At 40.2% G+C, this 23,311-nt stretch overlaps 1 protein-coding gene across 2 annotated transcripts in view; it reads right to left on the bottom strand.

Annotated features, from left to right (window-relative positions):
- Positions 1–5,511: 5,511 nt before the first annotated feature.
- Positions 5,512–23,311, bottom strand: part of ccbe1 (collagen and calcium binding EGF domains 1) — a 318,840-nt gene continuing 301,040 nt past the window's right edge. For both annotated transcript variants that reach the window (XM_048533597.2, XM_059649393.1), the window contains exons 7-11: positions 20,984–21,098; positions 18,630–18,769; positions 16,307–16,342; positions 12,999–13,034; positions 5,512–8,854 (exon numbers count right to left, since the gene is read on the bottom strand). In XM_048533597.2, the coding sequence (XP_048389554.2) occupies positions 8,687–8,854; positions 12,999–13,034; positions 16,307–16,342; positions 18,630–18,769; positions 20,984–21,098 (495 nt within the window). In that variant the 3' untranslated portion in view covers positions 5,512–8,686. The remainder of the gene's footprint in view (positions 8,855–12,998; positions 13,035–16,306; positions 16,343–18,629; positions 18,770–20,983; positions 21,099–23,311) is intronic.

Here is a 23,311-nt window from a genome sequence, read left to right as displayed (position 1 = left end):
TTCTTTGAATTCTCCTTAACTCTATTTGCCAAAATTATCTCATGTTGCCTTTTTGCCCTCCTCATTTCCCTCTTAAGTGTACTCCCAAGGCCCTTATACACTTCTAGTGATTCACTCGATCCCAGCTGTCTATATCTGACATCTGCCTCCTTCTTTTTCTTGACCAACGCCACAATTTTCCTTGTTATTCAGCATTTCCCACTTCTACCAGCCTTGCCCTTCACACTAACAGGAACATACTGTCTCTGAACTTCTGTTATCTTGATCTTAATTCCACTTCCCAATTGACTCTTTACCTGGGAATAGTGTCTCCCAATCAACTTGAAAGTTCCTGTCTAATACTCTCAAAATTGCTCAGAGGCACCTTTCCATTCAGGAGGTTAGGAACTATGCCAGCATTGTCGCGAATTTACTTCATGGTTGGGAGACAATCTGTGGAGGGAATTGAGTAAGGGGATGGTGGTTGAAAGCAAATAAACAAGTCAGAAAGCACATTCACGTTCTTCCATATATCAAGGAAAATGAATTCAAATGAACCTTACTCTTGACCTGTTAGTGGTAATCGATTAAGGCCTGTGCTACACATACTGGCATGTAAGCATCAAATCAGGAACTACATATATCATAGAACTGCAACAAGTTTATTGGAATGAATCCTCCTTCCTGTGTCCTGGGAAGATATTGAGGGTAGGTGAGAATGTAGCAGCAATAATCATAATCAGAGGGATCATACCTCATTCCAACTGTTCTCATCTGGCAGAAGTCAATAGTTCTTTACAGTGTAAAATATTACTCTGGAATTAGTGCCAGAACTCTTACTGGAGCAAATCTAGTTTGTTAACCTGAGGAAAATTTTTCACAGATTTTCATAAAATTCCAAAGATATGTTTCAGAGGTAGCAGGAGAAGTGAGAAGTGGGGGACAGTATATGGGTTGCAATTACACTACATCAAGATGGAATGGGCTTGATGAACCAATTGTCTTGTTCTTTTATACTTACTTTGTGTATTTGTTTGAAAAATCATTTCTCTTAAATTATAACAAATCAAAACGAATGTTCAGGTCTTTATACAAAGAGTGTGTGCACACATAGTTCTCCTTTAGCATTATACTTCTGCGGCAAGCCCTTTGGATGATGCCAAGCTTCTTTTTCCAGTTTCTGAGATATGGATGTAGTCAGCCGGGTTCAGCCAAATTAGCTCCACTATGGGGTTTGACCTTCTTGGACTGCATGGATCTGTTCCATTCAGTTGATGAAATTGTCATCTGAGTCATCACAATATGTCCGTTCTATCCAAACATACAGTTGTTCCAAGTACATCATCAGCATTTTCTGACTACCAGTTCAGAAATTCCCATCAACAAAGCAGTAAAATAGCAGCAGGCATAAAAATCTATTTCCGTTCCCATCTTCTCTCATTTCATGCCGCTGAGTTTCTTATTTTGCTCTATTTTGCAATAACTTCCCATTACCACGACTTCATTACAGTAAGTAATGAAAAAATCAGCCTCTGTATTTTGTTGCAAGAACAAAAATAGTCTATCTCCAATATAATCAAAGTACTTCAGTATGTTCACTCAGTGAATAAAATGTGCTCCTTTAAAGAAAAGGTTTAAATACATTGTGCAAGCTGTTTGCATATAGTCAATCCTCTACTCTACACTTCATGTTGACACTCACTCCAGATATCTGTTACAAAACCTGAACTGCATCTACTATGAAAAAGTGTCATATGTATAACTACTGGGAGTAACAAGTAAGCCTGCTACTTGAAAGTGGTAAAAACCAAAAGAAATTCTGAAGAAGGGTTACTGGACCCAAAATATTAACTCTCATTTGTCTGCACAGATGCTGCTGAGCTTTTCCAGCAATTTCTGTTTTTGTTATATTTGGAAGCTGTTGTTGCCCTAACTATCGTAATCAGTTGAACAAGACCATGCAATGTTTGCAATAAAAATATATTATTCCACAATTTTAAAAATGTAATGGTAATGGAAACATCTTACTGGCTAATAACATGACATTTTTAATTTTCAATAAAACATCAGTAACATCTTTAATGTCAGGAGTTAAGTTTACTTGTCGAGCATGTTTGTGCAAGGAATAAGTAATATATCCATTAAGCATTTTTAGCTCTGGCAAAGAATGCTGAAAATGTCACTGCTAACATTGATGTATCACTTCAGTATACAACAGAATAATCAGTGTCATGCAAACCCAGCTGATGGTTCTTTTCTGTTTTAGAAAGAGTTAGCATCAAAAAAGTGAACACTTTTTCCACAATTATCAGAATGCAAAGAAACTATAATGCCTGATTTGAAAATGATAACTGCTTTGAGAGGAATGCAAGTGGGAAGCACTGTCTTATGATCCTCCAGTGCAGCATTGTTCAAGGTCCCATTTAGTAAAATCTTTCCAAGTGTATTCATAGAATTCTACTGAGCAGAATGCTGGCCAAGTTTCTTCAAATTTTACCAGATGAATGGTTAAGGTCAGCTTTCCTTTGAAACTACTATTAAAAACTAATAGATGGTGCAATATGGACATAATTATATCTAGATTTCAATTTAAGAAATGTTTATTTCATACGAGGCAGACATACGAGGCAGAGTGGTGTCTTATTGCTTCTGAAATTTTGTTCAAGTCATCATTCTTATTTTGAAAGTTAAGAGATCAAAGAACAGTGATAGTAGAGCACATAGAAGATTGAAAAGATTAAGCATAATAAAAAGTAAACTGACAAAAATCAATGTAATTGTATAGAGTGTAAGTGGTTGAATCATTGTCATTGATAATTCAGAGGAAAATTGGTGAACAGTCAATATTTCTTCATATTTCTGTCTGCAGTGGTATTCCTTCACACTGAAAATTATTATTAAATATATCCATGTTGTTGTAAATAGAAGACTGAAAATGACCACAAATTCAGCTAGGTGCCAATTTCAGGGAGTTCCAGTGAGTTTTTCTTCAATGAGCCCTCGTGAGCTCAGTCAATTTTGTGCTGCTCACCTTGTGATATTCATGCTGCATCTGTTTGCCACTTGGCTCATGCAGCACTCACCAGTGGCAGATAAGCTTCATATTTATATTTAAAGCCCAACACTGCACAGTGCCAATTCTCGCCAGCCACGAATATCTCTTCATGATGCAGATAGTGCGAGTGAAATTCAAAAGAACTGCTTCTGATGACACATTGATGGTATAGAACTCATTCATGGAAATTGAAGTTCACATCTGTAAGTGTATTGCTATGTTAGATCAGAAGCTGATTGACTGTCAAAGTAACTGCTGCTACTAGAATGAAGTTATGCTGGTTACTGATCACCACATCATCTGAGGATCTTGTCTAAAGGAGTGCTACTCTTTCCCTGCTATGCAGCATAACATAACATGCTGCCATTGTTCAATGTGGGAGATACTGGCAAGTCTTCAAACAGTTGAAATGTTTGCTAGTGCTGCTGCTTAATAAGAATTAAAAAAGAAATAAGCAAATGAAAAGATTTTTCTCTTCAGCAACAACAAATTTCAAGTCAATGGATGATCACTGTACCCAGCACACATCCATTGGATCCAGGTGTCACTTATGCTCCATCTGACTTGTGTCTGATGCCACCTTGTTCTTTCACACCGAAGACAATGTGCAATCCTGCATAATGTCCTTATTTTACTTCTCAGAAGGCTGCTGCTGCTCTCCCGGATCCTTAGCATCCATTTCATTCCGTCTATGCCTGCCTCAGTTGTGCAAAGCACAGCATGTTAGAATTCTGTAGCACATTATGTCTGGAACATGCTACAAGGGTCCCCAGAATGACTCAAAAATTTGAACTTCATCCTCAGTATGCCTATCATCTGTTCCAGATTGGCCCTGATGAAAGAATGAGCTGCAATGTTTGACCTCAGTCAGGGGTTTATGCAATGGAGTCATCAGCCATGATTGTAGGCACAGCCATAGTCTCCCAAGAACTATCCTTGTAAAGGATCTGGCTCTTGAACAGTTCACTGGTGGTGTTTTGAGGCATTTTCAGTCTGCAAATGCACTGTGCCTTGAGTAGCATGAAGAACTGAGACTCTGGGCCTCCTGCACCTTCTCTGCAACCTGAGAAGCACTTCAGATGTTATGTCTTCATGTATATGCTGTTTGGCAGCTCCTGGAAGTTGGTACTGGTCCTGAATTTCCTAGTGCATCTGACCCGGGTCAATCTCTCTGCTCCTTCATTGCAGTGTGGCCCCACTGTGATAATGACCCTTGCAGTGGCTGAAGCACCCAATGAGGGATTGGGGTAATGCTGGTGATGAAGGAGGTGGGGACAATGTTCGGGGGTAGGGTAAATATGTGAGGGTCACTCCACTGCCTTTGCCTCCGGGACCCTAAAACACCCACTTCCAAATTATTTGTCTGTGATTTAGGTCTTCCTAACACGCTGGGATTCTAGGGGAATGCTATTCCTCCAACAGGCACAGCCCTTCTCTGTGGTGCTGCTGAGCACAAGAGTTGCTGGCCTCTGACTGACTGGCAGCTCTTGCCAGGAAGGACTTCAGCTTCTAGGGTTTTGAATTCAGCGGAATGGCATCAGCACTGTCTGGCTGACTCGTAGTTCAGCAGTCTTCTCCTGAAATCTTGCTGATTCTTCCGCAGCAGGTGGGACCCCAGGTGCCACAGCACAATTCTGCTCAGTGGTCCAACATACTGGACTAAATTGTTCAGGGCATTTGATTGACAATAAAAAGTCAATATTCATTGCTGCAACCAGTGAGCAGAATAGTTTATGACTTTAACTGGAATCTGTTTTTGAGGGATAAATTCCTGCCAAAATGAGGCCTGGGCATTTTAACTCACAGGGTTCTTTTAAATGCTGCCATTTAGCTTCCCACATGTTTATGTAACCTAAACTCATCCTAAATTACTAAGAGTTGGTGACTGCATAGGGTTCAGATCCTGCCTGTACTGGGAAGACAAGGAGATAGCCTCCTGGATTTTCTTCTGGCCCCTATTCTGTTACTCATTGGATAGCTTCAGCAGGACCACATTTTCAGAGTCCTAGATGGGGTTTAATGATCATCATCTTCTTCCCTACCATCTTTTTACAATTCAAAGTTCTGCTGAAATTGTGAAAACCATTACCCAGGACAGTTTTGATAGATTATGTTGAACTTATTGGTGATATGATATATTAGTACAAAAGATGGTAATCAATAGAAAGTCATGAGTAGAAATTTATAAAGTACAGAGTGCATTGTTTATGCTTTGACAATGACCAAATTGTTCTAGCATGCCTTGTAAGTCCTGTTCACAAGTTTTTAATGTTGTGGAGAACAAAACTCAGATGCTTGCAAGTTACATTACTCGCCTAACAGAAACTCCAGCAGGGCAGCAGTCAAAATCTCTGAAGTCAGTTATGGTCCCCTGAGCCACTGAAAACTGAGCTGCTGGGAAGTTTGGCGAGGGCAATCAGTCAAAGCTTATGTTGTGCACTTTGGGACTTCGACATTAGCAGAGTAGATGCTCAGTATACTCTCAGAGACTCATTTTTATTCATTTTTTGGGATGTACATATCACTGGAAAGATCAACATTCATTCCTACTGTCGTTTCACTAATCTGAATGGTTTATTAGCCCACTTTGGACAGCAGTTAGTCACATAGATAAGGAACTGGAGTTACATATAGGTGAAGAAAGAAATTCTATGTTTTGAGCCATAGTCATTTGATTTCCAATAAGAGTTCAACAACTAGCTTATACCAGCTTTTAGTTTCCAAAATTTTGAAACTGTATTCAGATCGTTAAGCTGTCATGAAGAAAACTGAACTCCCATTTCCTGGACTAATCATCAGCACATTAAAATAGTGTGGAGAGTTGTGGAGTGCTGTTGGTCATGATAAGGAAGTCAATAACTATAGGTGATTCAAATAGATTGGAATGAGACAAAAATAATTTCCATATGCAACAATCAAATATGTTAAGTACAGACACATTAAATTGACCACAATTAATAAAATTAATGATCATAAATGGAATGCTTGAGAAAAATTGAAAATACAGCTGATTAGAATGTAGAAGGGGTAGAGCCTGACAAATGAATTTTACAGACGCCTCAGAGGAGAATCTATCCCATAATTTCAAAGGCAGTTCGTACAGTATATCGTATGCACACTTCCTAAAACCCTTGGATTAGGTGCTGTATGAGAGGCCTTATTAAAAACTAATATTATTGGGTCCCAAGGCTAAGTTGATTGATCTATAAATGACAAAAAGAAGCAAGCTGCAGTTTTAAGTGAAACTTGATTGAGATGTTAGAAGGAATTTAACATAATGCCAGGGCTAATATTCAAATATCTCTCCAGTTCCTGATTTGCATGAAGAGTCTAGATTTTCCATCTTAATGCACACAGTTAATTTTGCAAATTACGTTAAACTAGACATTCAGAGAAGACAATAAAATTGAAAGAACTGAGGATGCTGTAAATCAGGAATAAAACAAAAGTTACTGGGAAAGCTTAGTGGGTCTAGTGCCATCTGTGAAGAAAAAAATCAGAGTTTATGTTTCAGATCCAGGGAACCGTCCTCAGAAGTGATGGTGACTGGAAAAACATCAGTTTGTATACAGAAAATAGGGAGTTGGGTAAGGCAGGGAGTAAACGATAGGATAGAGCCCAAAGAGAGAGAAGAGCAGTTGGATAGACAAAGGAGTTGATAATGATGTGGCTGGGAGGAACAACACCTCATTTTCTGCTTGGGGATCCTGCATCTTTCCAGACTCAATATCGTGTCCAATAATTGTAGGGCCGAAACTCTCCCATGTCCTAGCCCCCTACCCCACACACACAAGGCCTTGTTATCACATAGCCTTCTATTACACACTATCGATTGTCAGTCACCAACAGTCCCCATTAACTGACATAAACTGACATTTTCCAAGCTACCATCAGTTCTGGGGAAGGGTCACCAGACCCAAAGCACTAACTCTGATTTTTTCTTCACAGATTTTGGCAGAGCTGCTGAGCTTGTCCAGCAACTTCTGCTTTTATTCAGAGAAAGCAGCTATGTCTTTACAAAATGGCCCCAACAGGCTTCATCTGATTAATAGGAAATAGGATTCAATACAAATACATACAACGTTTGACACGATGGAGTAAAATTTTCTGATAGGTGATTGGCTTACCACTTCGATAATACCTAACAGCTTTACATAACAAAGACACCGGATGCTGGATATTTGACACTTCAGTCTTCAGAGGTAATGCTGAAATTATACAGTACTCTGGTCAGGCTGCAGCTGAGATACTGCACATGGTTCTGATCCTAGAGACACAAGAAATGTTTCCACATCTTAAAAATGGTGTCAACAATTAAAGCTGTTTCTCCATGGCAGATGAATAAATTTTAGCTTCTCAATAACTAGGTAGGTTTTGGCTCTTTAGCCTTGAAAATTATGTCTCAAGATATTTTAGAAATAAAAATATGTACAAATAGAAAGCAAAAGCTGGATAATACTTCTGCAATGTTAAGGATATAGCAGGTAGCAAAACAAGAAGGCGAGGTTGAAAATTGTGAACACTATGTTTAAAATAGACATCGAAAACTATTTCATTACTCAAGAAATGGTTGTCAACTGATGTCGGTTGCCATAAATGGCATCACAATCTGCAAGATACTTCCAACAACTATTCACCTCACTAGCCGAATCGTTATCAACTCCATTATCAACTGCTCTTCTCTCTCTTTGGGCTCTATCCTATTGTCTACTCCCTACCCCACCCCGCCTGTATTTTCTGTACATAAACTGTACAGTTCATGGAGAAAGGGAGAAAGCAGGTGCAGGTATTAATTTGGATGCTCAGCAATGATCATACTGAATAGTGGAGCAAGCTCAAAGGGCCAAATGGTCTACTGCTGTTCCTAGTTTCTATGTTGACAATCAATGAAGCATCCAGACTTAGATCTATGTCACCAATCCCTCAATGTCACTGGGTCAGCATGAACTCTCCCTAACAATATTTTGGGTATAACTATGCCACATGGACTACAGTGGCTCAAGAAGGCACCACGATATTCTCAAGGGAAATAAGGGAAGGGCAACAGATGGTGACTTAGCCATCGCTGCTGACATTCTGTGAATGAAAAGACCAAGGCCTAGAAATTGAACTCACTCAAAGAGATATGAAATTATTAGATTGAAAGACAGTTAGGTTAACATTGTAGTAAAATTAAATTAAATACATAGACAGAAATATATCTTTCATGTCAACCCAATTTGTAATTTCTTGTAATCTGATATCATCGTCAATATATAAGGTTTAAAATAAAACAATTCCCAAGTGTGTAAGACTTGAATAAAACTAAAAATGTTTTTTTTTCAACCTGTGTGTTAAGGAGGAATGTGCACAATTCATTTCCCACAGATATGATTCAGCAAAAAGTCAGTTGTTTAAAATTTATCATTCTGAACTGGTACATTATTGATTTATCTAAACACTCTAATACTTATTTCAATTGTTACATTTGATAAAAGTTTTTCTTTGATACTGATAATGGAATAAAATTGTACAACAACAGTGCAAAATTTATTACATCTTCACTGGTTTAATCTCTTCAACCTAGTCCCAATAAAAAAGATTTGCAGTGCAGTTTTGAAAGCTATTTCACTTCCATGTTAATGCTCGCCATGCGGGTTTCTGTGATGGATCTTAATGTCTGTAGTCTTCTCCAGATCCCCAGTCAGGAATTTCATGGCTCTGCTGCTCTTCCCCAGTGACCCGATTTCCATGGCTAAAAACTTTCAGCTGCAGCTCTGCAATGTCATTTCTAATGTCTGCCAACATCAGAAGCAAGAAATCAAAGGACCCTGGTGGACCCTGCAATTAGCAATTTCAAAATTAGTTCTGAAGTTCAATCTAATTGCAGTTTGAATTTCAATAGGTCTGAACTTTTGCAAAATAGCTTGTGGAACAGTTGTTACAACTATTTACTATTTATAATAACACAAGAAAGCTCGAGGAGTGAGAAAAGTACATTCAACCTGTAACACTGTTGAGTTTCTTTAACTTTTTCGTTACTTAAAGCTCAGTTCGTTGTTACGGAGTGAAAGGACAACACAGGATTTATAATATATGTCGGCCTTGCTTATCACACTCATATCCTGAGGATGAATCCAAAAAAAAACAAACATTTACAGATTTTACTAGCATTGCACTGAGCACAATGTACAGAAAAAAGGAATGGGATGAGTCTTGAGAGATAATGAGAACTGCAGATGCTGGAGAATCCAAGATAACAAAGCATGGAGCTGGATGAACACAGCAGGCCAAGCAGCATCTTAGGAGCACAAAGCATTTAGACTCCTATGCCCGGAACGTCAGTTTTTGAGCTTCTCAGATGCTGCTTGGCCTGCTGTGTTCACCTGGCCCCACACTTTGCTATATGGGATGAGACTTGCATTTTTTGCTGTTAGTTTCATTGAGTTTCATGAACAGTTTCTCTCTGTGAGGCCTACCAAGTTTTCTGGCCGCATTTTACCATACCCACATCACTAACCGTATTTTCCACCTGATGGCACCCTTCTTGTCTAAATCTAGCCCCATTCTATAGCTCACTGTAGTCACAGCAACTCATCACTGCCAGGATATCCTAGAATGCTGGCATCCCTGGCTCCAACACTGTCTACAAATGTTGTTTGTTCATCAAAAGCTGGTCTGCACTGTTCCTGACATACGCACCCCAATATGACAGAAAGAGGAAAGTTGGTGCCCTGCTTTTAAGGCAGGGACCTGAGGGTCCTGCTGATAGGGTGGTGCTGGGCTGGGATGACCTTCTCCGTCAAGACCAGCAGAGGAGGCCACAAAACCAAACCATCCCCAGTCAGAGGCTGCCGCCCAGGTCACCTCTGCCTGGAAGAATGCCTGGCAATGCAGGCGCTCTGCCAATGTGAGTGCCACCATCTTGTCTCCGATACCTTACGCTCATGGCTATTTCTGCTACTGTACCCACCTCCCACCCAGGCTCATGCTTGACCACTCTCACAACTGGCTGCAACATCCTTCCTCACTGTCACCCATCCCCAAGCCCGAACAAACTGATGCTGCATGCCAAGGTCCAGTACTGAGGAAGCGTCACCACATCTAAAGCATTAGCTCTGATTAATTTCTTCACAGATGCTGCCAGACCTCCTGAGTTTCTCCAGCAACTTCTATTTTTGTTTCTGAAGTTGCATACTCTCTGTTTTGCCTACTCCAACCCTCAGGATGCTTCCCTACCTGTACCAAAGTAATGCCTAATTTCATCAATCTTAACACCTCCTTCTCTCTCATTCCAGGAAGGAAACAGCCCACAGAAGGACAGAAAGAGTCAAGACAGTTTCTGGGTTATAAGGTGAGCATCCTGACTCTGGCTGTCCAAGTGGCTGACTGACCATGTCCAAGCCCCTGAACTGATATCTGAGGTTGCCCTTAACTCACTGTGCCAGGATTCCCTGACCAAAAACTATCTCTATTGACTGAGACCTGCTTACAACCATCACAAGCTTCCTGCCTTTCTACCTGCACTAAATGGCATGGCCAGACAGAATAATCTAAGTCTTGTATCTGAAAGGTAAGACACAAAAATGCAAAGTAAGGATGCTTTAAGATACGTTCAAGATGAGTGAACAAACAGTGCTGAGATACTGACTGGTATAGTCTATGGGTTGGGTTTCTTTCCCTGAATGCAAAATGTGCTTGTTGTAGTGAGGAGAGTTGTTGTTCTACACTGAAGTGCAGAAGTGTCCTGTAAGTGGATCGAAGATGCACCATGAAGGTTCTTAGACACTGGCATATATCAGATGCCAATGTCCACGGATGTGGGATAAGTATGGTCGGAGCCAAAGGAGCTGCCCTGAGATGTTGGTGAATGGTGCCTATGATGTACGGGTTCATCGGAGAGAGCAATGAGCTGAAGTCACCAGGTACCTGCTCTCGCTTCCACATCAAGAATCTCTAGAATCTAGTTTACTCATGGCGCATGGTAGAATAGAATGTTTTACATCAATAAGGTGAAATTTACATTAATAATTTTGTTCCTAAGCAATAATCCCTCTTAACAGGAAACCTGGCACCTCCTAGCAAGAATCTTGCCTTGCCACTCAGAACCTTGTTCAAAAAACGGATGTCATTCCTAGCAGCAAAAAAGGCCTTCTGTGTGATTCCATAAGACTATAATGTATTGGAGCAGCATTAGGCCATTTTGCGCATCAGGTTTGCTCAACCATTTAATACTGGCTGATATGTTTTTCAACCTCATTATCCTACCTTCTTCCCATAATCATTGATCCACTTATTAATCAAGAACCTACCTATGGGTGTCTTAAATACACTCAGTTTGACCTCCACAGCCTTCTGCGGCAATGAATTCCAAAGATACCCCAACCTCTGGCTGAAGAAATTCCTCCTCATCCCAGTTCTAACGGGCCATCCTTTAACTCTGAGGCTGTGCCCTCAGAGCTTAGTTTCTTCTACCAGTGGGAACATTTTCTCCACAGCCACTCTATCCAGGTCTTTCAGTATTTGGCAAGTTTCAATGAGAAATTCCCTCATCTTTCTAAAGTCCATTGGGTGCAGATTCAAAATCTTCAGCTGCTCCTTATATGAAAAGCCCTTCATCAACAGATCATTTTTGTAAACCTCTCTGACCTCCCTCCTTCACCAGCACGTCCTTCCTTAGATAAAGGGCCCAAAACTGCTCACAGTTTCAGCATTAAAAGCCTGCTCTTGTGTCCTAGCCTTTTTGAAATGAATGCTAACATTACGTTTGCCTTCCTCATTGCCAAATTAACCTGCATGTTAACTTTAACAGAATACTGAGCTAGGACTCCAAAGTCTCTTTGTGCTTCAGATTTCTGAAGCCTTTTTCCATTTAGAAAATGTTCCTACGAAAGTGCACAACCTCATACTTTTGTACATTGTATCACAACTGCCACTTCCTTGCCCACTCTCCGAGCCCGTCCAATTTCTTCTGCAGCTGCCTAGCTTTCTCAACACTATCTGTCCCTCCATCAGTCTCAGTGACATCTGCAAATTTAGCAATAATGCCCTCAGTTCCTTCACACAGGTTGTTAGCACGTAGCGTGAATAGGTGTGGCTTCAAAACAGAACACTGTGGAATTTCTTAATTACTGGTTGCCATTCTGTAAAACACCCCTTTATTCCCACTCTCTGCCTTCTGCCTGTGAGCCAATCCTCCGTTTCTCCTATCACGAGCTCTTAACTTATTTCGCATCTTCCTGTGTGGCACCTTGTCAAAGGCCTTCTGGAAATCCAAATAGATCATGTCCGCTGACTCTACTTTGTCAAACTTGCTTGAAGATGAGAGTTTTCATTATAGCTCGTGTCCTTCAGGCCCCTATATGGGTTCAACCCTCAACTCTCATACAAAAGTGGGTTTAAACCCAAGAAACACTTTGGTACATATAACAAGGTGTGGAGCTGGATGAACACAGCAGGTCAAGCAGCATCAGAGGAGTAGGAAAGCTGACATTTCGGGCCTAGGCCCTTCTTCAGCCTGAAACATCAGCTTTCCTGCTTCTGTGATGCTGCTTGACCTGCTGCGTTCATCCAGCTCTACACCTTGTTATCTCAGATTCTGCAGCATCTGCAGTTCCTACTATCTCTGAAACACTTTGGTGCTGCTGGTAGTAATGGAAGATCATACTCCATAGAATACTTCACTTGTTTTGAATATAAGTACACAATGGGGAATATCAGTTGTCTTATGCTTTAGCCAACACCTCAAGATTGTGAAGGGTCCTGTCAGAATTGAGGCTACATGGTTGAGTTCAATTCCTCTGCTCCCCCTCAGGGCATTAGAAACCATTAAACTGTCACTCCAGTTGACCTCCTTTCATAATTATATGCACCAACATATTGTGTAATTTTATGAGAAACTTAAAATTTGGCTTGTCCTTAAAATTTGGCTTGTGTATTTTTTAAAAATTGCACAGACCATCCAAATTAAACAGGTTTTACTTACAGGTGATCCCCTTGGTCCTGGAGCACCTCTCTCACCCTGTTATGGGACAGAATAATGATTAGCACTGTCTTCGGTTTTCCATCATCTATAAAATTTCTGGCATTATTAAATAGAAAGTACAGGTTGCAGAACATCGAACTTGAGACTTCCTCAAGTCTTTCTCCCTTAATTTTCTACAGATTGAAATGTGCACGGCCTTCCATCATGCTAGATCTTGGAGTAGAGATCAGCTGCTTGTGTGCCAAGTGTGAAACTCAACACTCAACTTGAATATCACTACTTCTGGCTTAAATTGTAGTGGATTTGGGGCCATGTGTGTAATGTGCTCCAGCAAAGTGAGTCTGCAGCTATGACATTGAAATGACATACCATTCCACAAGTTTTGAAAACCATTTGAATTTAGCAAAAATGGGCTCGGTTTCTCTGCACTTGGGACACTCAGCAGTTGAAAGGAAGTGGGAGATGCTAGAAATTGTTTCTGCAGCTCAGCTTGTGGGCTAGGAGGAACAGGAGAGCTTTACTGGGCCCTTCAAGCAAATCTTTTGCTATGATCATTCCCTTGTTGATTATTTCTGACATTCCACCCCTATCTTCCTAGCTGCAGGTTTCTCCTGCTGGCTTTCTGAACACAGCAGCCAGACAGTCTCTTAATCTGGTCAGCTGATGGGCAGGAAGTAGGCGCAATAGGACTGTAATGAGTTCCTGCTGTTAAATTAGACAGGACCTCAATGTCTTCGACTCTTCTTAGTTTTCTAGCAATAAACATGCGTCTCTCCTCACTCACATCGTCTTCCAGCTACATAGCACACTCTGCTGATAAGCAGTCTATTTAATCACCGAGGAGATTGAAATGACTGATTTTCTCCTTCTGATAGCTGCATGCATATATATTTTCCAGTAGAAGTTATTGAAACATAATAATAAATGAAAACACAATGTGACTTCTTCATTTGCATCTCTAAAGAAAGGTCCACAAATGTACCTCTTACTTCCACCATTCTAGTAGAACTGTTTATTGTTTCTATCATTTTCTAAATTTGTTTTAAATTTCTGGTATCTGCAATGTTTTACATTCTACTGATTTGACTACCCTTCTCAGGCCATGTTGCCTACATCAACTGAGATTTACAGGCCGAAGGTTGAAGGTAGGATTCTCCTGGTATGTCCAATCTATTGCCACACCATGTATTGTATTTAATCATTAAGCCATCAAGGACAAACAGATGTTTAACAACAGTCTGTCCTTGCATTTTTATAACTCCATCTATCCAAACTCATTGCACAATTTCAGCAGCTCTGGCAGCATCTGAGGAGGAGAAAAAAAGAGTTAACATTTTGTGACCTGTCTGAGGAAGGGTCACTGGGCCCGAAACGTTAACTCTTTTTTCTCCTCCACAGATGCTGCCAGACCTGCTGAGCTATTCCAGCAACTTTGTTTTTGTTCCTGATTTACAGCATCTGTATTCTTTTGGTTCTCATTGCACAATTTTACTAGCCAATGTTGGTGAGAGCATTGAGTGGAGTTTATGATTCTCTATCAGTGGGGTTGAAGGCTAGTAACCTTTCCACTGCCTACCCACATGCCTTGACCTGTCTGGTACTTAACAGAAGGCATCTACTTGCCATCTGACATTAGTCCCATTGAGGGCCTTCAGTAGCCAGCTATTACCTCATGCTGCCCCCACCCCCTCCCAGTATTTTACTCACAACAGGATGAGGCCAAACCATGCAGGACATCCAGCAGCAGTTAATGTACCAGCTGGTATTGGGTATCCTTGGGGACGGGGTGGCTTGTGATGTGGGGAAGCAGGAGGGGTCACTGGTGGCTGTTTTGTGGATCTCATGGGCCCATCACCAGTGCCATGCTCAAGGCCATCCCCTCCCTATATCACATTCCCTGGAATCTTAAACGTAGTTCTCTACCTCCTTCACTGAAATGCTAATCCTGAACTTAGAAACATAGACACAGAGAAAATATGAACTGGGGTCGGCCATTTGGCCCTTTGACCCTGCTTCAATACAATCATCTAACTCATTACTCTGTTGCTGCTTTCTCACCGTACCCTAGATACCTGGCTTATCAGACTGGTGGGACTGCCTGCACTCCCAGCAGGAGACATCACTCCCAGATAACACTGCGGATCTAGCAGAGCTGCTACCAGCTGAGTGGGTGGCAGTTCACTGAGACTGGGACTTTGTCCCAGGGTTGGGTTGGGCTGGTGTTGGGCCTTGGCTCCTGCCAATTAATGCTGCATCCAGCATTAAGTTATTTTCTGGTGAATTATGTTAAATCATGGGTGGGTTACCCTCCTGACTTTGTCACTAAGTGTATGGGGCCATGTTACCATTTAAAATCCAGTCCAATGTGTTTGAACAATTCTACAAATAGCAACATCCTTTCCAATCCATATGCATTCGATTCTGAAAGTAAAGCCACACATCTGTTTCATATCATTTTCAAAGTATGTAATAGAATGTGAAATATTTTGAGATTTCTCTGAAAGAAGTGAGGTGACACTGCAGGCCATAAATCCACAGCTTTCTTGACATTCTCCTTCCATAACTCCAGCAGGAATCCTATGGGAAGGCCACAAATTAGATTGGACAGCAATTGCTAAAAGAGGGAACACCTATCAGATGACAACAGAGTATGGAGCTGTGAGGAATACAGCAGGTCAAGCAGCATCAGAGGAGTAGAAAAGTCAATATGTTGGGCTGGGATCCACTTATTGGATGAGAAACTTTGATCAAAATTTATTTAAGAGTTTGTGCAAATGCCAAAAAAGCATCCCCATAAAGGTTAAGTGATGTGTCCCGAGAGTTTTTCCAGCACTTCGTGTTTGTTTCAGATTTCCAGCATCTGCAGATCCTTGCTTTAGTTTAGAATGTAAGGGGAGCTCATTGTCACGACAGTGATGGACCCTTGAGAAAGCTCTTTTTCAGTGACTTTGACATGTAAGCAGCAATTTATAAAATTGTGACAATGCAAAATCCTGTTTATTTGAACACTTACTTCCTATGCTTCTCTGGCAGCGCAGTGTGACACAAGATAATAAGAAAGAGAGAAACTTGCATTTGTATAGTCTTTCACATTCTCAGGATGTCCTAAAGCAATTTGGAGCCTGTTCATTACCTTCTGATGTTTAGTGACCCTTGTAATATAGGAAATTGAGTGATCATTAAACTTTGACCAGTATCTGGTCTTTCCCAGTTGGTGAAAGCTGTGGACATATTAACAAAAAAAAAGTTTGAAAACATTTCGATGTTTAGATACGAAGCTCTTTTATGATAGCACATGCCATGCCTACCTTGGCACCGTCTCTTCCAGAAGGTCCTGGTGGACCCTAAAATAAATGCAGTAATTGATAAAATCTTATTATCAACAAAGTAATGGCACCAGAGAATTATACGCTACCAATAGAATGCAAATCCACAATCCCCAAAATACTTTAGAGACAATAAACTTTGAGATCTCTTTTGCCTCCAGCCTCCAGAGTTTACAAAATGCCCAGTTATAAAAAAATCCCAGCACATTCACTTTTTTTCACTAGTTTTCCATCTTTCTACCCTGTGTCTTTGTAAGAGCTGATTTATGCAATTTGACAAATTAAAATTGATAAATGAAGAAGCTCCTCCAAATGAATGAAGATTCTTTACTGAGCTGAACCTATGACTATGGGAAGGCCATTTGACGATGAAGATGTTCCTGCTTTCACTCAGCACTTACACATTCTTTCAGCAAGGGTCATTTGTTTTGCCTTTTAAGTTCCATTGGTCTTAGTGAGGAAGTCAGCAAAGACAGGAGGAGACTCACAGGAGTAGCATCGTGGCGAGTCCTATTGCCTTCACAGCCCCAGGGACCCAGGTTCAATTCCAACCTCAGGTGACTGTGTGGAGTTTACACCTTCTCCCCGGTCTGTGTGGGCTTCCTTCAGGTGCTCCAGTTTCCTCCCACAGTCGAAAGAAGTGCAGGTTAGATGGATTGGCCATGCTAAATAGCCCATAGCGTTCAGGGATGTGTTGATTAGGTGGATTAGCCATGGGAAATGCAGAGTTACAGGGATAGGTCAGAGGTGTGGGCTCTGGATGGGATGGATTTTGGAGAGCTGGTATGGTCCCGATGGCCCAAATGGCCTACTCCCATACTATAGGGATTCTATTACTTTGGCAGCTCTTACTGTCAATTCTATATTTTTGTGCTGTTGATTGGATCACACTGCCCTGGATACTCTGAACTCCATGAATATGTGAGGACCCTATCTGATCCTCACCACCACAGAATCCGAGAAAGAATATTGCATGGAAAGAGGCCACTTAGCCCTTTGCATCTATGTGAATGAGAAAGCACAAAAGCTGCCATTCTTTTTTTTAACATTCATGAGTTGAGGGTGTTGCTGACTAGGCAGCGTTTATCGCCTGTCTCTAATTGCCCAGAGGTCGGCTAAGAGTCAACCACATTGCTGTGGGTCTGGAGTTACATGTAGGCCAGGCCAGGTAAGGATGGCATTTTCCTTCCCGAAAGGATATTAGTGAACCAACTAATGGGTTTTTCCAACAAACAACAATGGATTCATGGTCATTATTAGATTCTTAATTTCAAATATTTATTGAATTCAAATTCTACCATCTGCCAAGGTTGGATTCAAACCCAGGTCCCCAGAACATTATCTGGGTCTTTAGATTAACAGTCCAGTGATAATACCACTAGGCCTTTGACTCCCCATATCCTACCTTCTAGCACTTAACCTGTAGCTTTGCAAGTTACAGCATTTCAAGTACAGATCAAGGTACATTTTAAATGAGTTGAGGAATTTTGCGTCCAACACCGAACCAGGCAGTAATTTCCAGATAGCAGCCACACTCTTGATAAAAACGTTTTTCTCCATGTCCTCCCTAATCCTTTTATAAATCGCCTTAAATCTGTGTCGCCTGGTAAGTGAGCTTTCTACAAGAGGAACAGATTTTTCCTGTTCACTTTATCTGAGCCCCTCAATATTTGGACACCTCAGTTCAGTCATTCCTTGGCCTCTGCTATTCACCACAATACATTTCATCCATTAAAATATAAACATGCTTATAAATAGATGAACACAATAAATCTGTGGAATAACTGCACACTGTATTAATAATAACCTTATTATCTCACAATGAAATCAAATCAATGGCTGCATGCAACTTTTTTGTATTATACTGTGTTTTACTGTCAGTTCCAGATCTGATCAGGGACTCTGGACAGCCCATAATTTACCATAGATAACACAGTGTGGAGCTGGAGGGACACAGCGCTGCGCAGCTTCAGAATCTAAAGAAAAGTCCCAACCCAAAACATTAACTTTCCTGCTCCCCTGAGGCTGCCTGGCCTGCTGCATTCCTCCGGCTCCACGCTGATTTCAGCATCGGCAGTTCTTACTATCTCCATAATTTACCATGATGCTATTTGCATTCAGAATCTCTGCTTGTTAATGACCTACTGTGACTCTACACAGTTGCTAATTTATAATTCATTTACTGGTTTCCACAGAAAATGAAATATACTACAAAGTATTTGACAAGCTTTGTTGCTTATTAAGTAATTCAGTGCAGCATGTGTTTTGCAGGTAAGCTTTGCATTTCAGAAAAAAAATTACTGACCACTGCTCCTCTTTTTCCCTGTTTAATGTGAGATATGTCAGGTGAAGGGCCAATTGGTCCCATCATTCCTCTGGGTCCTGGTGGTCCTGGGGGCCCAGCTTGTCCCTTTGGACCAGGACTTCCTTCAGGACCTGGCAGGCCTGTGTAAAATCAAATAAAATCATGTTCATGTTGTATCACTTTGAAATAACATTTCAAAACTGCTGCTAAATGATCTTGCAATGTAGGTCAAGGAGTTGTATTAAAGACAATAATAGAACACAGTAAGATGCTTTTTTAAATTTTTATCATGGGGTTCCATATGCACAAAAAATGTGAAGATGCTGGAGATCTCAAATAAAACAGAACATGTTGGAGAAATTCAGTAAGCTCTGGCAGCATTGCTGCTGGGAGTAAACAAAGGTAATGTTTGTTGTTTGATAAAATACTTCAGAACAGAAAGTGCCTGGGCTGTGATTTTCTTTTCATGTTAACAAAATGGCAAGAAAAGCAATTGGAACAGATGGTGATGGTGCCTTGAGGAAACAAACAATGGGTGTGCAAATAATATTGGTGAAATATAGAGGGAAAATAGGTTCTGCATGGTAGGTGTGAACATTTTAAACTTGGTTGGCTTGTTGAAAGCAAATGCATGGAAACAAGACATGACAAAGCGGCATGTAATCAAAATGGCGGACAGCGTTAATACCCTGAACTTGTTGAGCTCTATGTTGAGTCCTAAAAAACTGTAACAGATCTCAGCAGAAGTTGAGACTCTGTTACTCCATTTGCACTGAATGTCACTAGAACGCTGCAGCAGGAATGTTAGAATGACAGCAAGATGATGACATCCTAGTCCAATCTTCCAGCACTCTTAACGCTTCCTTACTCCCCTCTCACATGGTACTTTCCCAGAAGGGAAAGAAGGTGCAATATTTGCCCTTTTATCTCTGCCCTCATCATCTAAAGCCTTAAAAACAATTTATAGGTGAAGCAACAATTTACCTGTATTTCTCTCTAGTCTCTGTACTCAATGCTCACAATGTGGGCTCCTTTACCATGGTGAGAAAAAATGCAGACTGGTGACTGCTTTGTGGAACACTCCCCTCTGTCTGTAAGAATGACTCTGAATTCGCAGTGCATGCCATTTCATCACACCATCTTGCGGTCACACTAAGATTCGTAGCCAACTGATTGTTCCTCCCCACCCACTAATCAAATGCAATTACATTGTTATCGAGTGGAAGTGGTGGCATAGTGGTAATAATGCAACATTTCAGGCTTTAATTCTGGAAACGTGGATTTGGTTCCCATCATGGTGAAATTTGAATTTAATGAAAAATTCTGGAATAGAAAATCTTGTATCACAGTGATTTTGTAACCACTGTTATTTGTTTCAAAATAAAATATTTAGTCCTTTTAAGGAATGAAATCAGGCTTCCTTACTGGATCTGGCCTACATGTGACTACAGACCAACAATGTGGTTCATTCTTACCTGCCCTCTGGACAGTTATGAATGGGGAATGTTTGGTGGCCTAACCAGTAACTCTCAGATCCCACCATGAATGTAAATAACACTTGCCACATCATCATTAAATAGATCCAAGCTTTTTCCAATTTTCTCCACCTGTCTGCGAAAACAAAGAAATCTTGCAAGAGAGAAGCGGAGACAAAGGAATTTTAGGGACAAGCATAGAACTTTACATTCAATTGCTCCATCCCTTGGATATCAGCCCCACAGTGCTGTCTTTTTTCTTATATAAGAAGAATGCAAGAATCTAGGAACGAGGTGTAAGCTATATATCTAGCCAGTTCTGCAGTTCAACAAGATCATAGCTGATCTGATTTCGTACTCAAATCCATTTTCCTACCAATTCCCCATAATCCTTGACTCTTTAAGTACAAGAATCATCAATGAACATGTTTTGTCTTCTAACCTCCCTGGGGTACAAAATTTCCAAGTATACATGGGCCGCTGCAGAAGTAATTCTTCCTCATCGCTGCCTCAAATGGATGACTACCTATTCTAAAGTTATGTTTCATAAGTCTAATTTTCTCCTTGAATGGAAACATCCTCTCAATATTGATGTAAGCTTATAAAATATCTAATCTTTTAAAATAAATCACATCTTTTATACTCCAATGAATTTATTCTTCTTAACATTTACTCTTTCCAGAATGATAGTTGCCTTTTAAATCTAGTTTTCACCACCAATTTCATTATCTTCCTCTAATAACTTGTTTTACTCTGGTACTAATTGTGGAAAAAAGGTACGAAATGACTGTACTTTTATAGTACTTGTGTATTGTTAACTTGGTTTTCTAATATGTTTGAACGCTCTATCATGTGGAGGTTGTAAGGGTTATTTCTTACCTGAAGGCCCTGGGGGCCCTTTCAGTCCGTAATTGTAACTGTTCGATGCAAATAACTTGTCACTGTTTGATCTTTGCTTACTAATGTCAGCAATGTTGTTGGGCAGTAAAGTGATCTGAAGAAAAATAAAATTCAAGGTTATGATAAATAAATGTTTTGATCCCAACTGATGCTACTACTGGACAAAGTTGGATCCCAGAGAGAAATCTAGTTTGATAGATTATATTTTTATTTAATGAGGTGGCCTTTCGCAGAAAAACATGCATGCAATTTTTGGGATTTTGTTCTAAGATAAAAGTTTATAACAAAAAAGTAAAGATAAAATAGAATAAACAAAACTATTTACATGTAGCACAATTTGAAAGGCTGAAACATAGGATAAAGTTCATTCCTAATGAGCCTATCAGCATCACTTTATGATAATCAAATAGCAATAAGCATCCTCTTCTCTATCACATGTATAAATTTGAATTTATCCACATCTTTCAATTCCTAATCTTAAGAATTTGATAGCCTCTTCCTTGATTATTCACATCACTGAGCGTATACCTTATCAGCTTCAAATAACCCCTTCAGGATTCTAACAAAATATTTACTTCGCAAATTTTAAATAAAAACCCTTGCGCTGTTGTAGCCTATTTATGACCATTATTAACTAACTCCTTTTTTAGGCACAACAGTTTCTGGCATCTAACTTTCACCATAATGTGTACAAACATAAACCAGAGCTTTCTAAGCTATGCTACTTTCCCTTACGCAAAAAAAAGGTTCTTCTAAACCAATATCAAATCCTGTTGCCCCAGAAAATTGATGCAAATCTGCATAATGTTACTGGAAACTGAGTTAAGATTGTTCTTCTTCTTTTAAGTTCCAATGCAAATAATTTCCCATTATTACTCCACAAAATCTCTCATACATTTTTTTTAAACCCAGGAATACTGACAAGTTAATTATTAAATCCCCTCATACACAAGACCAAAGCCCACATGCCACCTGTTCAAAATCCAAAATCAAAATGAAATGCTCCTAATAAAATCACAATACCTTATATCAGATACTATATGGATCTGTTATTAAAACTGAATCCATAAAGATGTTATGATGTAATAACTGGCTTTAAGCTAACATAAATTGTTTTTCCCTCCTCACCTGACCTAGAGATGTTGAATTTAATTGAGAAAGAGCTGTAATCATTTTAATACCTCATATTTTCCATGCAAAAGACTGTAAAGTATACGATGATAGGTTATAACTGTTAGAATGGCTTTTTCCCCCCAAATACATTATTGCTGAAGATAATTGCATCTTTCCTGCCACCTGGTTAAACTCAGATCAGCTAGACCAGGAACTGGATCTGGCATCCAAGACTGTGGCTCATCATTTTAAAGGGTGGCATGTACATAATACTGGAGAGAAACTCAGTTCACTAGTGCTATTTTGCAGAATTATGTCTATTCCCTCGGGGTTGGTAGCCCTGTTGACTGCTCCCTGAATGCTTCCGCCACATTCTGCATTGGCTCTGGGGATTTATGTCCATAGCTCTCTGAAAGTAGCCACACAAGTCGATAGGGTGGTAAAGAAGGTGCATGGTAAGCTTTCCTTTACTTGTTGGGGAATTGAATACAAGAGTCAGGATGTCATGTTGCAGGGTTATAAGACTTTGGTTAGGGTATATTTAGAGTGCTGCAATCGGTTCTGGTTGTCACATTACAAGGAAGGATGTGGAAGCTTTGAAGAGGGTGCAGAAGAAGTTTATTATGATGTTGCCTGGATTAGAGGATATGATCTATAAAGCGAGGCTCTAAAAATTTGGATTGTTTTCTCTTGTGGGGCACAGGCTGAGGGGAGATGATAGAAATCTATAAAATTATGAGATGCATAGATTCGATTGAAGATCAAAATCTTCTACCCAGAGATGAGATGTCTAATATTAGTTGGCATGCATTTAAGATTAGAGGGGAAAAGTTCAAAGGAGTTGTGAAGGGAAAGCTTTTAACACAGAGAGAGGCAGGAGTCTGGAATGCATTGCCAGGGGTGGTGATGGAGGCACATACTATAGGGGCGTTTAAGCACATGAATATGTAAGGAATACAGGGATATGGGCAAGTGGCAGGCAGAAGGGTTTAGTTTCACTTGGCATCATGCTCTACACATTATCATGGTCCAAAGGGCCCACTCCTGTGCCATACAGTTTTATGTTCTTTGATAGCAAGGAGGGAGGTGTCAGCAGTTTTTGGTGCTACCAGATCCAGAACATTGATGTAAATCTGCATAATGTTGCTGGAAAATTAGTTACAACTGTCCTTCTTCCTTTAAGTTTAAAATATT

The sequence above is a fragment of the Stegostoma tigrinum genome, chromosome 1, assembly GCF_030684315.1.
Source record: "Stegostoma tigrinum isolate sSteTig4 chromosome 1, sSteTig4.hap1, whole genome shotgun sequence".
Classification (NCBI taxonomy): domain Eukaryota; kingdom Metazoa; phylum Chordata; class Chondrichthyes; order Orectolobiformes; family Stegostomatidae; genus Stegostoma; species Stegostoma tigrinum.
The sequence above is the reverse complement of the archived record's forward strand: the minus strand, read 5'-3'. Positions and strand labels throughout refer to the sequence as shown.